The 11,717-nt window shown below is 48.4% G+C and overlaps 5 protein-coding genes across 5 annotated transcripts; 2 read left to right on the plus strand and 3 right to left on the minus strand.

The window, feature by feature from the left end:
• Positions 1–667: 667 nt before the first annotated feature.
• Positions 668–2,347, minus strand: GIQ15_06451 (mitochondrial fusion and transport protein Ugo1; the record flags this gene model as incomplete). The annotated part of the gene is made up of 2 exons (XM_033553868.1): positions 668–1,894; positions 1,964–2,347. 2 exons carry the CDS (start codon positions 2,345–2,347, stop codon positions 668–670), a joined length of 1,611 nt encoding a protein of 536 aa, XP_033403383.1.
• Positions 2,348–2,830: 483 nt separating this feature from the next.
• On the plus strand, positions 2,831–3,439 carry GIQ15_06452 (adrenodoxin; the record flags this gene model as incomplete). Its single annotated transcript, XM_033553869.1, has 3 exons — positions 2,831–2,979; positions 3,031–3,137; positions 3,195–3,439. 3 exons carry the CDS (start codon positions 2,831–2,833, stop codon positions 3,437–3,439), a joined length of 501 nt encoding a protein of 166 aa, XP_033403384.1.
• A 267-nt stretch (positions 3,440–3,706) lies between these two features.
• On the minus strand, positions 3,707–4,549 carry GIQ15_06453 (uncharacterized protein; the record flags this gene model as incomplete). The annotated part of the gene is made up of 1 exon (XM_033553870.1): positions 3,707–4,549. The coding sequence occupies one exon, from the start codon at positions 4,547–4,549 to the stop codon at positions 3,707–3,709; it is 843 nt and encodes a 280-aa protein (XP_033403385.1).
• Positions 4,550–4,762: 213 nt separating this feature from the next.
• GIQ15_06454 (signal recognition particle protein SRP54) lies at positions 4,763–6,444 on the plus strand (the record flags this gene model as incomplete). Its single annotated transcript, XM_033553871.1, has 2 exons — positions 4,763–4,840; positions 4,894–6,444. The coding sequence occupies 2 exons, from the start codon at positions 4,763–4,765 to the stop codon at positions 6,442–6,444; spliced, it is 1,629 nt and encodes a 542-aa protein (XP_033403386.1).
• A 289-nt stretch (positions 6,445–6,733) lies between these two features.
• Positions 6,734–9,995, minus strand: GIQ15_06455 (alkaline phosphatase family protein; the record flags this gene model as incomplete). The annotated part of the gene is made up of 3 exons (XM_033553872.1): positions 6,734–8,623; positions 8,679–8,852; positions 9,093–9,995. 3 exons carry the CDS (start codon positions 9,993–9,995, stop codon positions 6,734–6,736), a joined length of 2,967 nt encoding a protein of 988 aa, XP_033403387.1.
• Between the last annotated feature and the right edge of the window lie 1,722 nt (positions 9,996–11,717).

Consider the following 11,717-nt stretch of genomic DNA (forward strand, 5'->3'; position numbering starts at 1 on the left):
GTTTATACTTTTGCTTTTATTTTCTTCTCATATTTCCTGGATGGACATATTATGCCTGGAGAACTTGGATAGATATCTTTGCGCCAGCACTCTTCTCTTGACTCGTAATGACCATGATAACGTCACGGGTATCAATATTAGAGGAACGGCGTCACGGAGTCAACTTGTTTCCTTCATCTCTATGTTTCTTTGATATCCCGCTTTCCAGTGATGCTTTGATATTCTGTCCTTTTTTTTTGTACTAGTAGCACTCGGTCTCATCTTTGCTAATATCCTAGAACAAGGCGAGAAGAAACTCCTCTTGATGAGAATACGTTTGACAGCCTGGGTGACATAATGGATTATATAGAGGTGGTGCGACATGTATGCATACATTATGAGTTAGGTGGCCAAAATCTTCACTTAATTGAGAATGAATCTAAACTATAGCATTGAATCTGGTTATATATTCACGGTAGGCACATTTTTGAAGCTATATAGACACAAGGGAGAGGTATCGTACATTAAAGCGGGATTGGTTGCTCTAGAGAAGAACTGGGGATATTACATATATAAAATAATAGTGGAATAACGCCATTGCTGGGGAATAGTGAGATTTATTCAGATGATATCAGGGAGGAAATTCAAGAAAGGGGGAGGACTTTTGTCAAGCTGATGTCAGGGTGGTTTAAAATGCACCCTTCCCTGTCCCTACATGGCTACCGGTTGACCCTAGAGCCATCCTTCCCATCGAGTCCGAGACGATTTCATCATCTCCACCACTCATCAAGGCTCCTAAAAATCCTGATCCCCATATGCCAACTATACCCCACATCTCCAACCTCCAGCTCCTATACAGGCCTTGTAGGCCTTGGCCCTTGCGACGTTTCTGCATTTGTCGTCTCGCATTCCTGTTTACCTGAAGAGTATGCCCAATTGCTTCCTCTGCGTGGTCTAGCTCGGTGGGGTTTGGATTTGTGCCTTCTTCATAAATAATACTCCACATTGTCCCGACAATTCCTCGGTAGATCTGAGGAGCAGGGACAATGGTCGGTAGAGGGGTATTGGAGTTAGGTCCTGCTGATACGCTTGAAGATCTCTCGGAGGTCGGTGACTGGATAGCTGGCGGTGTGTGTGTTGAACTAAGCTGTCGGAGGGCAGGAGATGTAAATGTTGCTATCTGTGCTCGTCTGAGAACAGTTTCGAGAGGGACCCGTACGGTTAACTCGAGGCCCTGGGCCATGAGACTGAAGAGACTCCAGGTGGACGGGTTTAGTACCGGGTCAAGAGATAGATATGACTTGAGAAAAAGGGGAGTGCTGGTGGCGATCAAGTTTGGTAACGTTGAGGTGAGAATAGTGATGGGTAGGAGATGTGGGGAGATCATGTAGCTCGGGCTTGGAAGTAGCCGGGTTGAATGAAGTAGAGAACGAGGGCCATGGCCGTGTGGTGTGAGGATCAGGTATGTGCGTGCTGTGTCGATGGGGGATAGTATGATGGCCGAAAGAGCCGAGGAGAGACAGGACAGAACCAAAGCTGTGCCTGGGGCAGACGATGTGATAATATCGCCAGCCGGAAAGGAGGAGAAGGAATCTTCAGGATAGCCCAATATCGCAGATAGCAGACTTCGTACAAAGGTGTTTAGTGTTGGCAGGAGTATGGAGTATATAAACGTAGTATTGGACGCTTTCCATATAGATGTAGGTCCGCTAGTTGCCCAAAGCTGAGATAGGACGTCCAGCATAGACGAAGAGTCCTTGATTTTCAGCATGTACTTCGGCTGCACGCCCTGTGGAATGTAGCCACCCCGTTCAGTTATCCGCTGGGAGCTTCTCTCGTAATTCCTCGACGAAGGAGGAGGTGCAGTCGCACTTGATGTGAAGTAGTTATTTTCGTCATCAGAGCCGTATGAGACCTATAATCCATCCACAATAGCAAGTTAGCATGCGTCTATAAGAATCTCTCCTTGTGCAGGGATTCCGACCTCTTCTTCATAGTGTTCCATCCGATGTCTTTCCAGCCTTCTCCTCTCCTCCTCCGCTTCAGCAGCTGCATCCTCCGCAACGTATACCTGGAGTATCGTCTTTGCAACCTCGAATGGCTGGGATATCAACACCCGCGAGTACCGCCATGCTGCGTTCTCGAGCAGCTGCTTGATGGAGTCTGCGATCGACGGCGAGGACTCTCCAAGATAATCCGCATAGTCAAAGTCAGACAGTATATCGCGAGCAGAGGTCCCGAAGCTGCTTATATTCTCCGCCGCCGCGCTCGAAACGACCTTGGATGTGGCCTGGCTATCAGGGAGTCCAATGGGAGGCGGGACATAGTACGGCCTCAGCGGATTTGGCCCTTCCGTAGACGAATTCATTGCTTATCCGTAGACGATGGCAGAGGCGCAAGTGATCGATCTCTCGCTCATCCGGGACGAGGCCGCGATTCCCTCGATGTGTAGGTTGTAGTTGTTTGCTTGCTGTAAAACTATTTTTTTGACGGTCTCGGAGATAGAAGCGTGTTTGGTTCTTAATAATCCCGACGTCCACCTGGATTGCTTTTTTAGTCTCTTAGAAACAATTCAAAAAAAGACAAACCTTTCACGGTTTGGCAACTGATATATCGCACGTCAGTCTCTGGCGCCTGAGCTGGCCTTGCTGTCCTCTCTTTTACCCTACGGAGCAGCGCGATCAATTGCGAGAAGCAGAAGCAGAAGCAGAGACCAGCAGCCATGGCCGCATGGAGAGGGCTATGCCGCCATGCTATACAATCGCTACCACAGAGTACAGGCCAGAGACTCTCGACCGGCCAATATGCGCATTTGAAGAGCATATCGAGGCAGAGCAGGCTGTTGTCCACCATGCCAGAGGGCTCGCATCGACCTTTCCGACCAGTCCCGCGGGCATCGAGAGCTCATCCTTCACACGGCGCCTCGATACCTAGACGGGCGTTCTCTTCGTCCTCGAAATTACTGCATGGACATATTACGCCGCCGAAGCCGGGTGAAGAGTGAGTCTTCGGTCTGGAGATTTATATGGGTGCATTGCTAATTGTCAACAGGATCAACGTCACTTTTATTGATAAAGACGGAGACCGACATGACTTTCAAGTCGCCGAGGGGGATAATCTGCTTGATATAGCGCAGGCAAACGATCTTGAAATGGAAGGTCGGTTACTTCATTCTATATATCATTTACCAACTGCTAATAGTATATTTTAACTAGGTGCTTGCGGAGGTTCATGCGCCTGCTCTACCTGCCATGTAATCGTGGAAAACCCGGACATGTACGATAAGATGCCGGAGCCTGATGACGATGAGAACGATATGTTGGATCTGGCCTTTGGCTTGACTGAAACATCGCGATTGGGATGCCAGGTCAAGATGACCAAAGAACTAGACGGCCTCGTTATCACCCTGCCCAGCATGACTCGAAACCTGCAAGCCAGCGATTTTGCGGAGAAGAAATAAATGCGATATGCCGTACCTCTACCTTATGGATGAACATGGTAGACATTATCCCGTTGAACAGAAGACTTTTATGGGTTGGGTGCTGTAATTATATTCTCCTCTTTGGACATGGTCGCCCAGTGTTTAATAATGCGGTTGATATGTTTAGCATTTGTACAATAGCCTTATAGACCAGCAAAAAGTACTCCCGACTTGAAGGGAATAACTCGTTTATATCATGTTAAAAACGCCCAGAACTCCCATACATGACTCTCATTTTTTTTTGTCTCAAGCTTCCTCAATTGGCTTCGAGCCCAAGTCGTTTATCAAATCCAAAAACCCTTGCTTGCTGACCTCGTTGACAGCCTTTTCTCTCTCGCCCATCCCCACCGTCAACCGGTTCTTCTTTTCTTCCCTGGCAACCTCTTCACCTCGTACCTGCGCTGCCCTGACCGCATTGAACAGTTTGACAACACCTCTCTGCGCAACTTTGCGTAGTCTCTTCTCTAGCTCCGCAGTTTCTCCAGCTTCACCCCTGTCAGCACCCAGCACGTCCCTAACACGGCCACGGTCCAGCTCTTCCCTCTTCTCCGCTCGTAGCTTCGCCCGCGCGCGATTCTCTAGCCGCTCGTTTGCTATGTCTGCGCTGGTCTGGGCTGCCACTTTACTTCGAGAAAGAAGCGGATCTGAGCGAGCGGAGGTGGGAAGCTTGGTGGAAAGAATCTTCGATATAGAGGTGGAAAAGGCAGTGGGATCGTTTCTCTTGGACACATGTTTTCTGCCTGTTACCGTCGAGGATCCAGCATGCGACGAGGTAACTGAAGATGCGTCCGAGTTTTCGTCGTCGTCCATCTCCGACTCTCCCGTAGCGGCCAATTCCTCCTTCTCTTCCAGTTGTAGCTCGGCTTCATCGTTTTGTGAAGAGACATCGCTATGTATCGACTTTTCGGCGTCGCTGTCCGAGTCGTTTAGATTTATCGCCGCGAAATCAGTTGGAGCTCCCCCGTCCTCCTCGTCTTCGGACGAGCTGCTGTTGTAGTATTCCTGTTTTCTGAATTTCTTCTTCGGCCTCGAGGTCTTGCCCCTCATCCCCTCGTCGACCTTTCTCTTTTTCATTATTGACGGCGCCATTGTCCTCGTTGTGTGTTTTGATCTGCTTCTTCTATCTTTTTTTCTTTGCTTTATCTTGATAAAAGATAAATTCCATGGTCACGTGCCCCCTCCCTTATCGATGGTTCAAACTCGCAGTTACAACCCACACAGCGACAACTCCGGTCAACAAGAATACAAGATCTATAGAGAAGCCTTCTCCTGTGGCCGGTCGACTGAATATACATATACAAGATGGTTCTCCAAGACTTGGGGCGACGTATCAACGCAGCCGTCAGCGACCTGACCAGGTCAAATGCCGTTGACGAGAAGGTATGTACTGCCGACTGCTACCATATTTATTTATTCTAACTTGCTCGCCCTAGGTGTTGGATTCTATGATAAAGGAAATCTGCGCTGCCCTCCTATCCGCCGACGTGAATGTCCGGCTAGTGCAACAGCTGCGCAAATCCATAAAGGCCGCCGTACAGCTCTCCTCCGTTCCCCCGGCAGTCAATAAGAAGCGTCTGATTCAGAAAGCCGTCTTCGATCAACTGGTTGCGCTCGTCGATCCACATGCGGAACCGTTCAAGCCAAAGAAGGGAAAATCCAACGTCATTATGATGGTTGGTTTACAGGGGGCGGGTAAAACGACCACATGTACAAAACTGGCAAGACATTATCAGACCAAAGGATTCAGGGCGGCCCTTGTCTGCGCGGATACCTTCCGTGCCGGTGCCTTCGATCAACTTAAACAGAATGCGACGAAGGCGAAAATTCCGTATTACGGTAGCTTAACACAGACGGATCCTGTCGTGGTGTCCTCCGAGGGTGTGGCGAAGTTTAAGAAAGAGCGGTTTGATATTATTATAGTCGATACCAGTGGAAGACATAGGCAGGAGGAAGATTTGTTTGCTGAAATGACCCAAATTCAAACAGCTATACGGCCGGATCAAACTATCATGGTTCTTGATAGTACAATTGGTCAGGCGGCCGAGTCACAGTCAGCCGCCTTCAAATCAGCGGCAGACTTTGGAGCAATCATCATTACTAAAACTGACGGACACGCTGCTGGTGGTGGTGCCATTTCTGCCGTTGCTGCGACTCACACGCCTATTATCTTCTTGGGAACAGGTGAACACATGCTAGACCTGGAGAAATTCGCACCCCGACCATTCGTTCAAAAACTTCTTGGAATGGGTGATATGGCTAGCTTGGTCGAGCACGTTCAAGCGGTAACGAAGGACTCTGCTGGCGCAAAGGAGACATATAAACATATCTCCGAGGGAATATTCACTCTACGTGATTTCCGCGAAAACATTACTTCAATTATGAAAATGGGACCCCTTTCGAAAATATCAAGCATGATACCCGGACTTTCTAATATAACGTCAGGCCTTGATGATGAGGATGGCTCACTGAAGCTCAGGCGCATGATTTATGTTTTTGACAGCATGACCGCCTCAGAGCTAGACGGCGATGGGAAAGTTTTCATTGACCAACCTACCAGAATCGTTCGCCTTGCTTGTGGAAGCGGAACGACCGTTAGGGAAGTTGAAGATCTACTTTCGCAACATAAGATGATGGCAGGTATGGCCAAGAAGGTTGGCGGACAGAAGAAGCAGATGCAACGTGCTCAAAATATGCTGAAGGGCGGCAACAAAGAACAGCAAATGGCTGCTATGCAGAAGAGGATGGCTGCTATGGGCGGCGGAGCTGGAATGCCTGGCATGCCTGGAATGGGAGATATGCAACAGATGATGCAAATGTTACAAGGAGGTGGTGGTGCAGGTGGTGGTGGGATGCCAGGTCTAGGTGGTATGGACTTGCAAAGTATGATGAGCCAGATGAGCGGACTCATGGGAGGCATGGGTGGCATGGGTGGTATGGGCGGTATGGGAGGTGGTCGTGGAGGCAGCAGGGGGCGAGGCCGATAAACTTCTCCCTGCTGAATTATGATATGTTGATTATTTTATTGCATTTTATGGCTCAAGGGAAACATACCATAGAATGGCGTTTTGGAGCGAGCCCCGTTTGATCATATTTTACATGTATTGGATGATGAAAAAGTCATTTTTACCCCTGATCTCTTTCAATGAGTTATTACGCCCCTTTGATCTCAAGACCGAATCTATCTACAGAACTAGGGCTGTAGCAGACGAAAACAAGAATAAGCCCAAAAAAAGATAACTTTGGTAAAGAAAGTGAATAATCCAATCGCCGATTTCACTCGTCTAACCTTTCACCTTTTAAAATAAAACCTCCCAATCCCCTCAAAAGAGCCTTGAACTGCATACTCCCCCAACCTAATCCTACCCAGAAAAGCCGAGATACCTCAGACAGCTGTCCATTCGGAAGGTCGACAATATCAAGTAACACTTCTCCGTCTGGAAATTCCACTTCTCCCTTCTCTGTATTCTGCGGCACAGAAAGCTTGTACTGCCATACAGCTTCAGCACTCACATATAAAGTATATATAAGAACGGACTCCCCATCTGGCCGAGTCTCGATATCGACAGCACCGAACTTGAAGTTCCCATTCGGTATATATTTAATGGGTATATCTTCATCATCAGTTTGGTAATAAGGACGGCTGGGTAGGTAGAACTGGCTCAGAGGACCAGCGCAGAATTCATAAATACCCTGGCCGACGTCCATCGCAGGAGATTCAACAGTGGGGTCTATCGACCTGGTATGCGGATTAGGGAATTTCGTGGCAGCAAATTCGTGTCTGTCGCCGCTGAGAAGGACAATTCTAATTCCCAATGTACGTTCAGCTCGCCACATAGCTTCCAGCAGAACTTGTCGTTCGTTCAAATAGCCTCCCCATGTGTCAGAGGTTCCGATGTGCCAATTCTTGGTGAAAGGGACACTACTGCTGATTATCTTCCATTTAACGCCAGCAGGTTCGGGACAGGAGATGTAATCAAGTAGTGACTGGAGCTGAGCGTATCCAAGCATTGTTGAGTTCGTTGAACCTGGAGCAGATCGATACGTCCTTGCATCCAAGATGAAAAATGATGCTGGCCCACGAGTAAACGAGAAATATGTCGTGTTTTCATGGATTGCGTGAGGGGATTGAGCCTTTGGAGGGTTGACGCTCACATGGTAATGAAGATACGGGTCGATGGCCGCAGGGTATGGTTCGGTAACGTTGCCGTCATGCCAGTCGTTGGCAATCTCGTGGTCATCAAGCATATGAATCCAAGGCAGGTCAATTGGGGGATGTTCCCCAACATGCCAGCTTGGAGATGCGTAAACTTTTTGATACTCATCTCTATAATGCTTGATGGCAGAACCAAATCGGACGGGAACGTCAACGTAGATGAAATCTCCCAGGAAAAGCATGAATGAAGGGATTGCCAATTGGTCTATCTTAGAATACACCTGGGAGAGCGTTTCAATCCCAGGAATCCTAAGCGGGTGTGAGAGTGGGTTGTAAGGGAAGCCAGCCTTGATGCAGCTAGTAGTCCAGAAATTGAGCCGAGTCGATTCCAGCGAGCCGGGTGCAGGGGCCGTGGTGAATTCCCCAGATAGATTATTAGATATCAAGTACTGATATCTTGTAGCAGGCTCCAGCTCGTCTATCAGAAGAGGGAACGTATAGTCTGTTGTGTCGTTTAAGGTGTGTATCGTTGCGGTCACCGTCCACAGCTCGTTTTCTGGGTCATGTTTCATTCGGTGATAAACATGTAACGGCAGGTTTCCCTCGTCCGGCTCTCGAATAAGAATCTTTGCGCTGTCTTGCGAGACGTACCCAACGCGAGAGAACGAAAGGTTTGCTGGATCATGCAAAACGGAACCTCGGAAGACGAAATCGAGTACGAAGATATTGAGTAGCACGTTGACACCGACTGTAATCCACGAAACCAGCTTCGAGTTGGTGCAAGGCACGCCCGAGATAAGAGACCATAACGCTGACACTCCTCTCCTTTGTCTCTTTTGTGGTGCACCCTTTGCGGCCGGTTGTCTGGTCCCAGCCGTAGCTGTACGTTGCTTATCCCGGCTATCTTCCAAAGGTCGGTCGGACGGCGAGGTCGTCGATGAAGCCCATATTAGACTCAGATAGACGCAGAGGGTTGAGACGGCGATTGGAGGTGCATGATGGGCGGGAATCTATGCTCAATGTCAGTACGGAGTATGTTCATACCAGCAACGCGCCGCCACGTACCCAACGCAAGAAAATGAACGAGATGAGCCTGATAACCACCGAACAGGCAGTTATAAGTATTTCCTGGTACTTTTGCATGTCTGCTATCTCATCGTCCAGCGATTGTCCGCTCGACGGAGCTGTCAGGGAGTGTCGAGATGAAGTTTCGTGTCCAGTTGTAAAGTGTTTGGGAGGCTGCGTATTTATTTTAAGGCAACGGTCTATGACGACATGGGTAACAAGGTAAATAAAAGGGACGGTTTCAGCTGTCTTTACCACTTTTCTACTATTTCTACTCCACCTGAGTTAAGACAAGACTCCATTTCTTTGCTCATTTCTATACTAAGATATAAATGGGCCTATGGGCAAAAAAAGGGGGTTGGTATATCATCTGCCATCCCGGCCAGCCAAAGTGCTTTGCAAGAAGACTCCTACCAGCCCAGCTTCGTAGAGAGACTTCATCCCGAGGATCAAAGACATAAGAGCTGCCCATTGCCACGGCTCTTGCCTACCTCCGGGCAGAGCGTTGAAATATTCCCAGCCCGAGACACCGCCGAATGAAGGATAATTCTGAAGCAGCGTCGGGAGAACCCTATTCAGTGTCTCCATGGGAACGTAGCCCTGGGTTCCGTTTCGAGGGTTCGATAGCACTCCCACGACGACCTTCTCGGGATTCCAGCCATTAGCTATGATCGTGTGGTACATCGACGGATCAGTAATCCCACCCCAGCCGTTATAAAACTGAGCGTGGTACCACGATATCTTCGATCCCATCTGTTCTTCCAGGGCGAAGTAGTCAAACCCAGAGAGATGCCGTAGCCCCTGTATCAATGCTGTCGCGACAGGTGCAAGAGTAATAATGAAGTCGTTTCCAAAATCCGACTTTAGGCTGTTGATTAGTCGAACGATTCCTGGGAGAGACATTTCCTCCTCGACATCCAGATCAAGTCCATCAAGCCCATGGGCCCTAATCATGTTACGGAGAGGAGTGTAATAATTATAAAAGTCATGGATCTCCCCGTCGAGTCGCTGGAAACTCCCTTTCGCGGCGCCTCCAAGCATTCCCATGATTTTGATTCCAGCTGCTTTCAACACGCGAACTTCTTCCCAGAGAGGCAGATAGCGAGGGTCATCGGGAGAGTCGTCGTTCAGAGTGATGCTCTCTGCGTCCTCGTTGATATGAAACGCCGCCAGTATTACATGCGATACGCCGCTATAGTTTGTGCAGAGCGGGAGCATGGAGACATAGTTGGTCCCGTTGTCGGGGAAGTAAGTCTGATAATAGCATATCACTCGAGGCCGCAGGCTATCGCGTCGATTCGATAGAATTGGTGGCATCTGGGTATATAAACGGCGTCTTCGGAGGCACCGTTACTGGTGATCTGGTATGTCTGGAGTTCTTGCTCTGGAAATGTCAGATATGTGTTATGTGTCTGTTGCCGGGATCTTTGGAGATGCAAGGTGGCTTTGATAGTTACTTAACTAAACACCAACACCATCCGTTCGATGCAAGATATAGCACTTGATCATTTCGACCTCTAATTTTATTATACTACTCTTGTAGTATACGGTTTCTACTGCCAAATCCGCCCTTTCTATGGCGGATACAGTCTGTTAAGGAGTGTATATTGCTGGACAAGGAAGATTGACGCCTTCATAAGGCGACAGTTAAGTAGTATCCATGAATCTACACTCTGCTCAAGCTGGATGTCTCCCATTCTAACTCAGTCATGCACAGCCGCCATGGTACGCCGCGATGCAAACTTGAGCACAGAAGATTATACGCCCATCTACTCCTATAACTCGGGCGTATACCAGCTCACTTGGTCATCTGGTCACTGCAGTTTCTTTTACAATTCCCTGCATTCATTATCCGCAGGCTTTGGGTGATAGTCGCGATGGAGCAGGTCTAGAATCAGCCTTGCTTGACATGGATATCTGTCACCAAGCTTTAATAGATGAAAACAAGGCTACCTATGACTGCATTGTCTCCCAGAATTAAACAGCTAACGAGGCTGTCTGAGTCACTGGATCCTGATCTCTGATATTTAGCAGCCTTGATATGCGAATGGTGACGAGCAATGCTACCATAATACGTTCATTTTAAATGGGCACCGCACCAGGTGTGATATCCCACTTTTCGGTACAAGCACACTTAAATCTATTCTTGCATCATCGAGCGCCCTGCCGCATATTTGCACAACGGCGCTCAACTTACCATTCTTCAAATCCTTAGCGGGAGATAGAGTAGGCTGAAAAATTCTAGTTTGCTAACAGTCGCTGTTGAAACCAAGTCCAGTAAGTAAAAGTTCATGCCTATTGATGTGATGGGCGGTAACAAACAACTCCAGCGGCGATACACACACACACACACACACAAGTATAGCCTCAAGATGGGCTAGCAGGGACCCTGGCAAATATATAGTTAGTTGGGGCGAAACATTCTCGTTAAAATACATCCAATCACTTAAGCCTGGCGCATCAAGAAACACATTCGTGACGTCAACCAAACGGCTGGATCTCTCCTGCAAACGTTCGAACGGTCATTCGCATCTGTGACAGGTCTGTCGGAAAAGTTCTATGCGTCAGACAGCCGCATCTGGGCAGTGCTTTTCGTTCCCGAGTGTCACCTGCAATGAAACACTCTACGCTAGTAGCCCGTTAACCGCTGCGCCGTACATATCTAGGCGCTAATAACGCCCAGCATGAGAAGAAACTATATATGAAGGAGGGGGGGTAGCTGAAATCCTCTCTTTCAAATACCCCATCCTCTCTCGGTATCACAGCTTGACTCTGATAACATTGACATCTGCGCGCTATTATTGCGACAATACTCAAATACATCCAAGCTGTGTCCCTGTTATATTGCGGAAAGTGCTGAAAGATGTGGACTTCTACGATGATGAGAGATAGGCAACCCCGGCCAAAGTTTCAGATCGAATCGTCCAGACGACGCCTATGGGACGACTTTGAGCAGTCCCAACCTTTTATACTAGAGCTAAGGGAACCGATCCCAAGCAGATCATATTATTCGGCACCCGCCCGTAGATCACATCGAAT

Source organism: Arthroderma uncinatum, assembly GCF_011692745.1.
Source record: "Arthroderma uncinatum strain CBS 119779 chromosome Unknown scaffold5, whole genome shotgun sequence".
Classification (NCBI taxonomy): domain Eukaryota; kingdom Fungi; phylum Ascomycota; class Eurotiomycetes; order Onygenales; family Arthrodermataceae; genus Arthroderma; species Arthroderma uncinatum.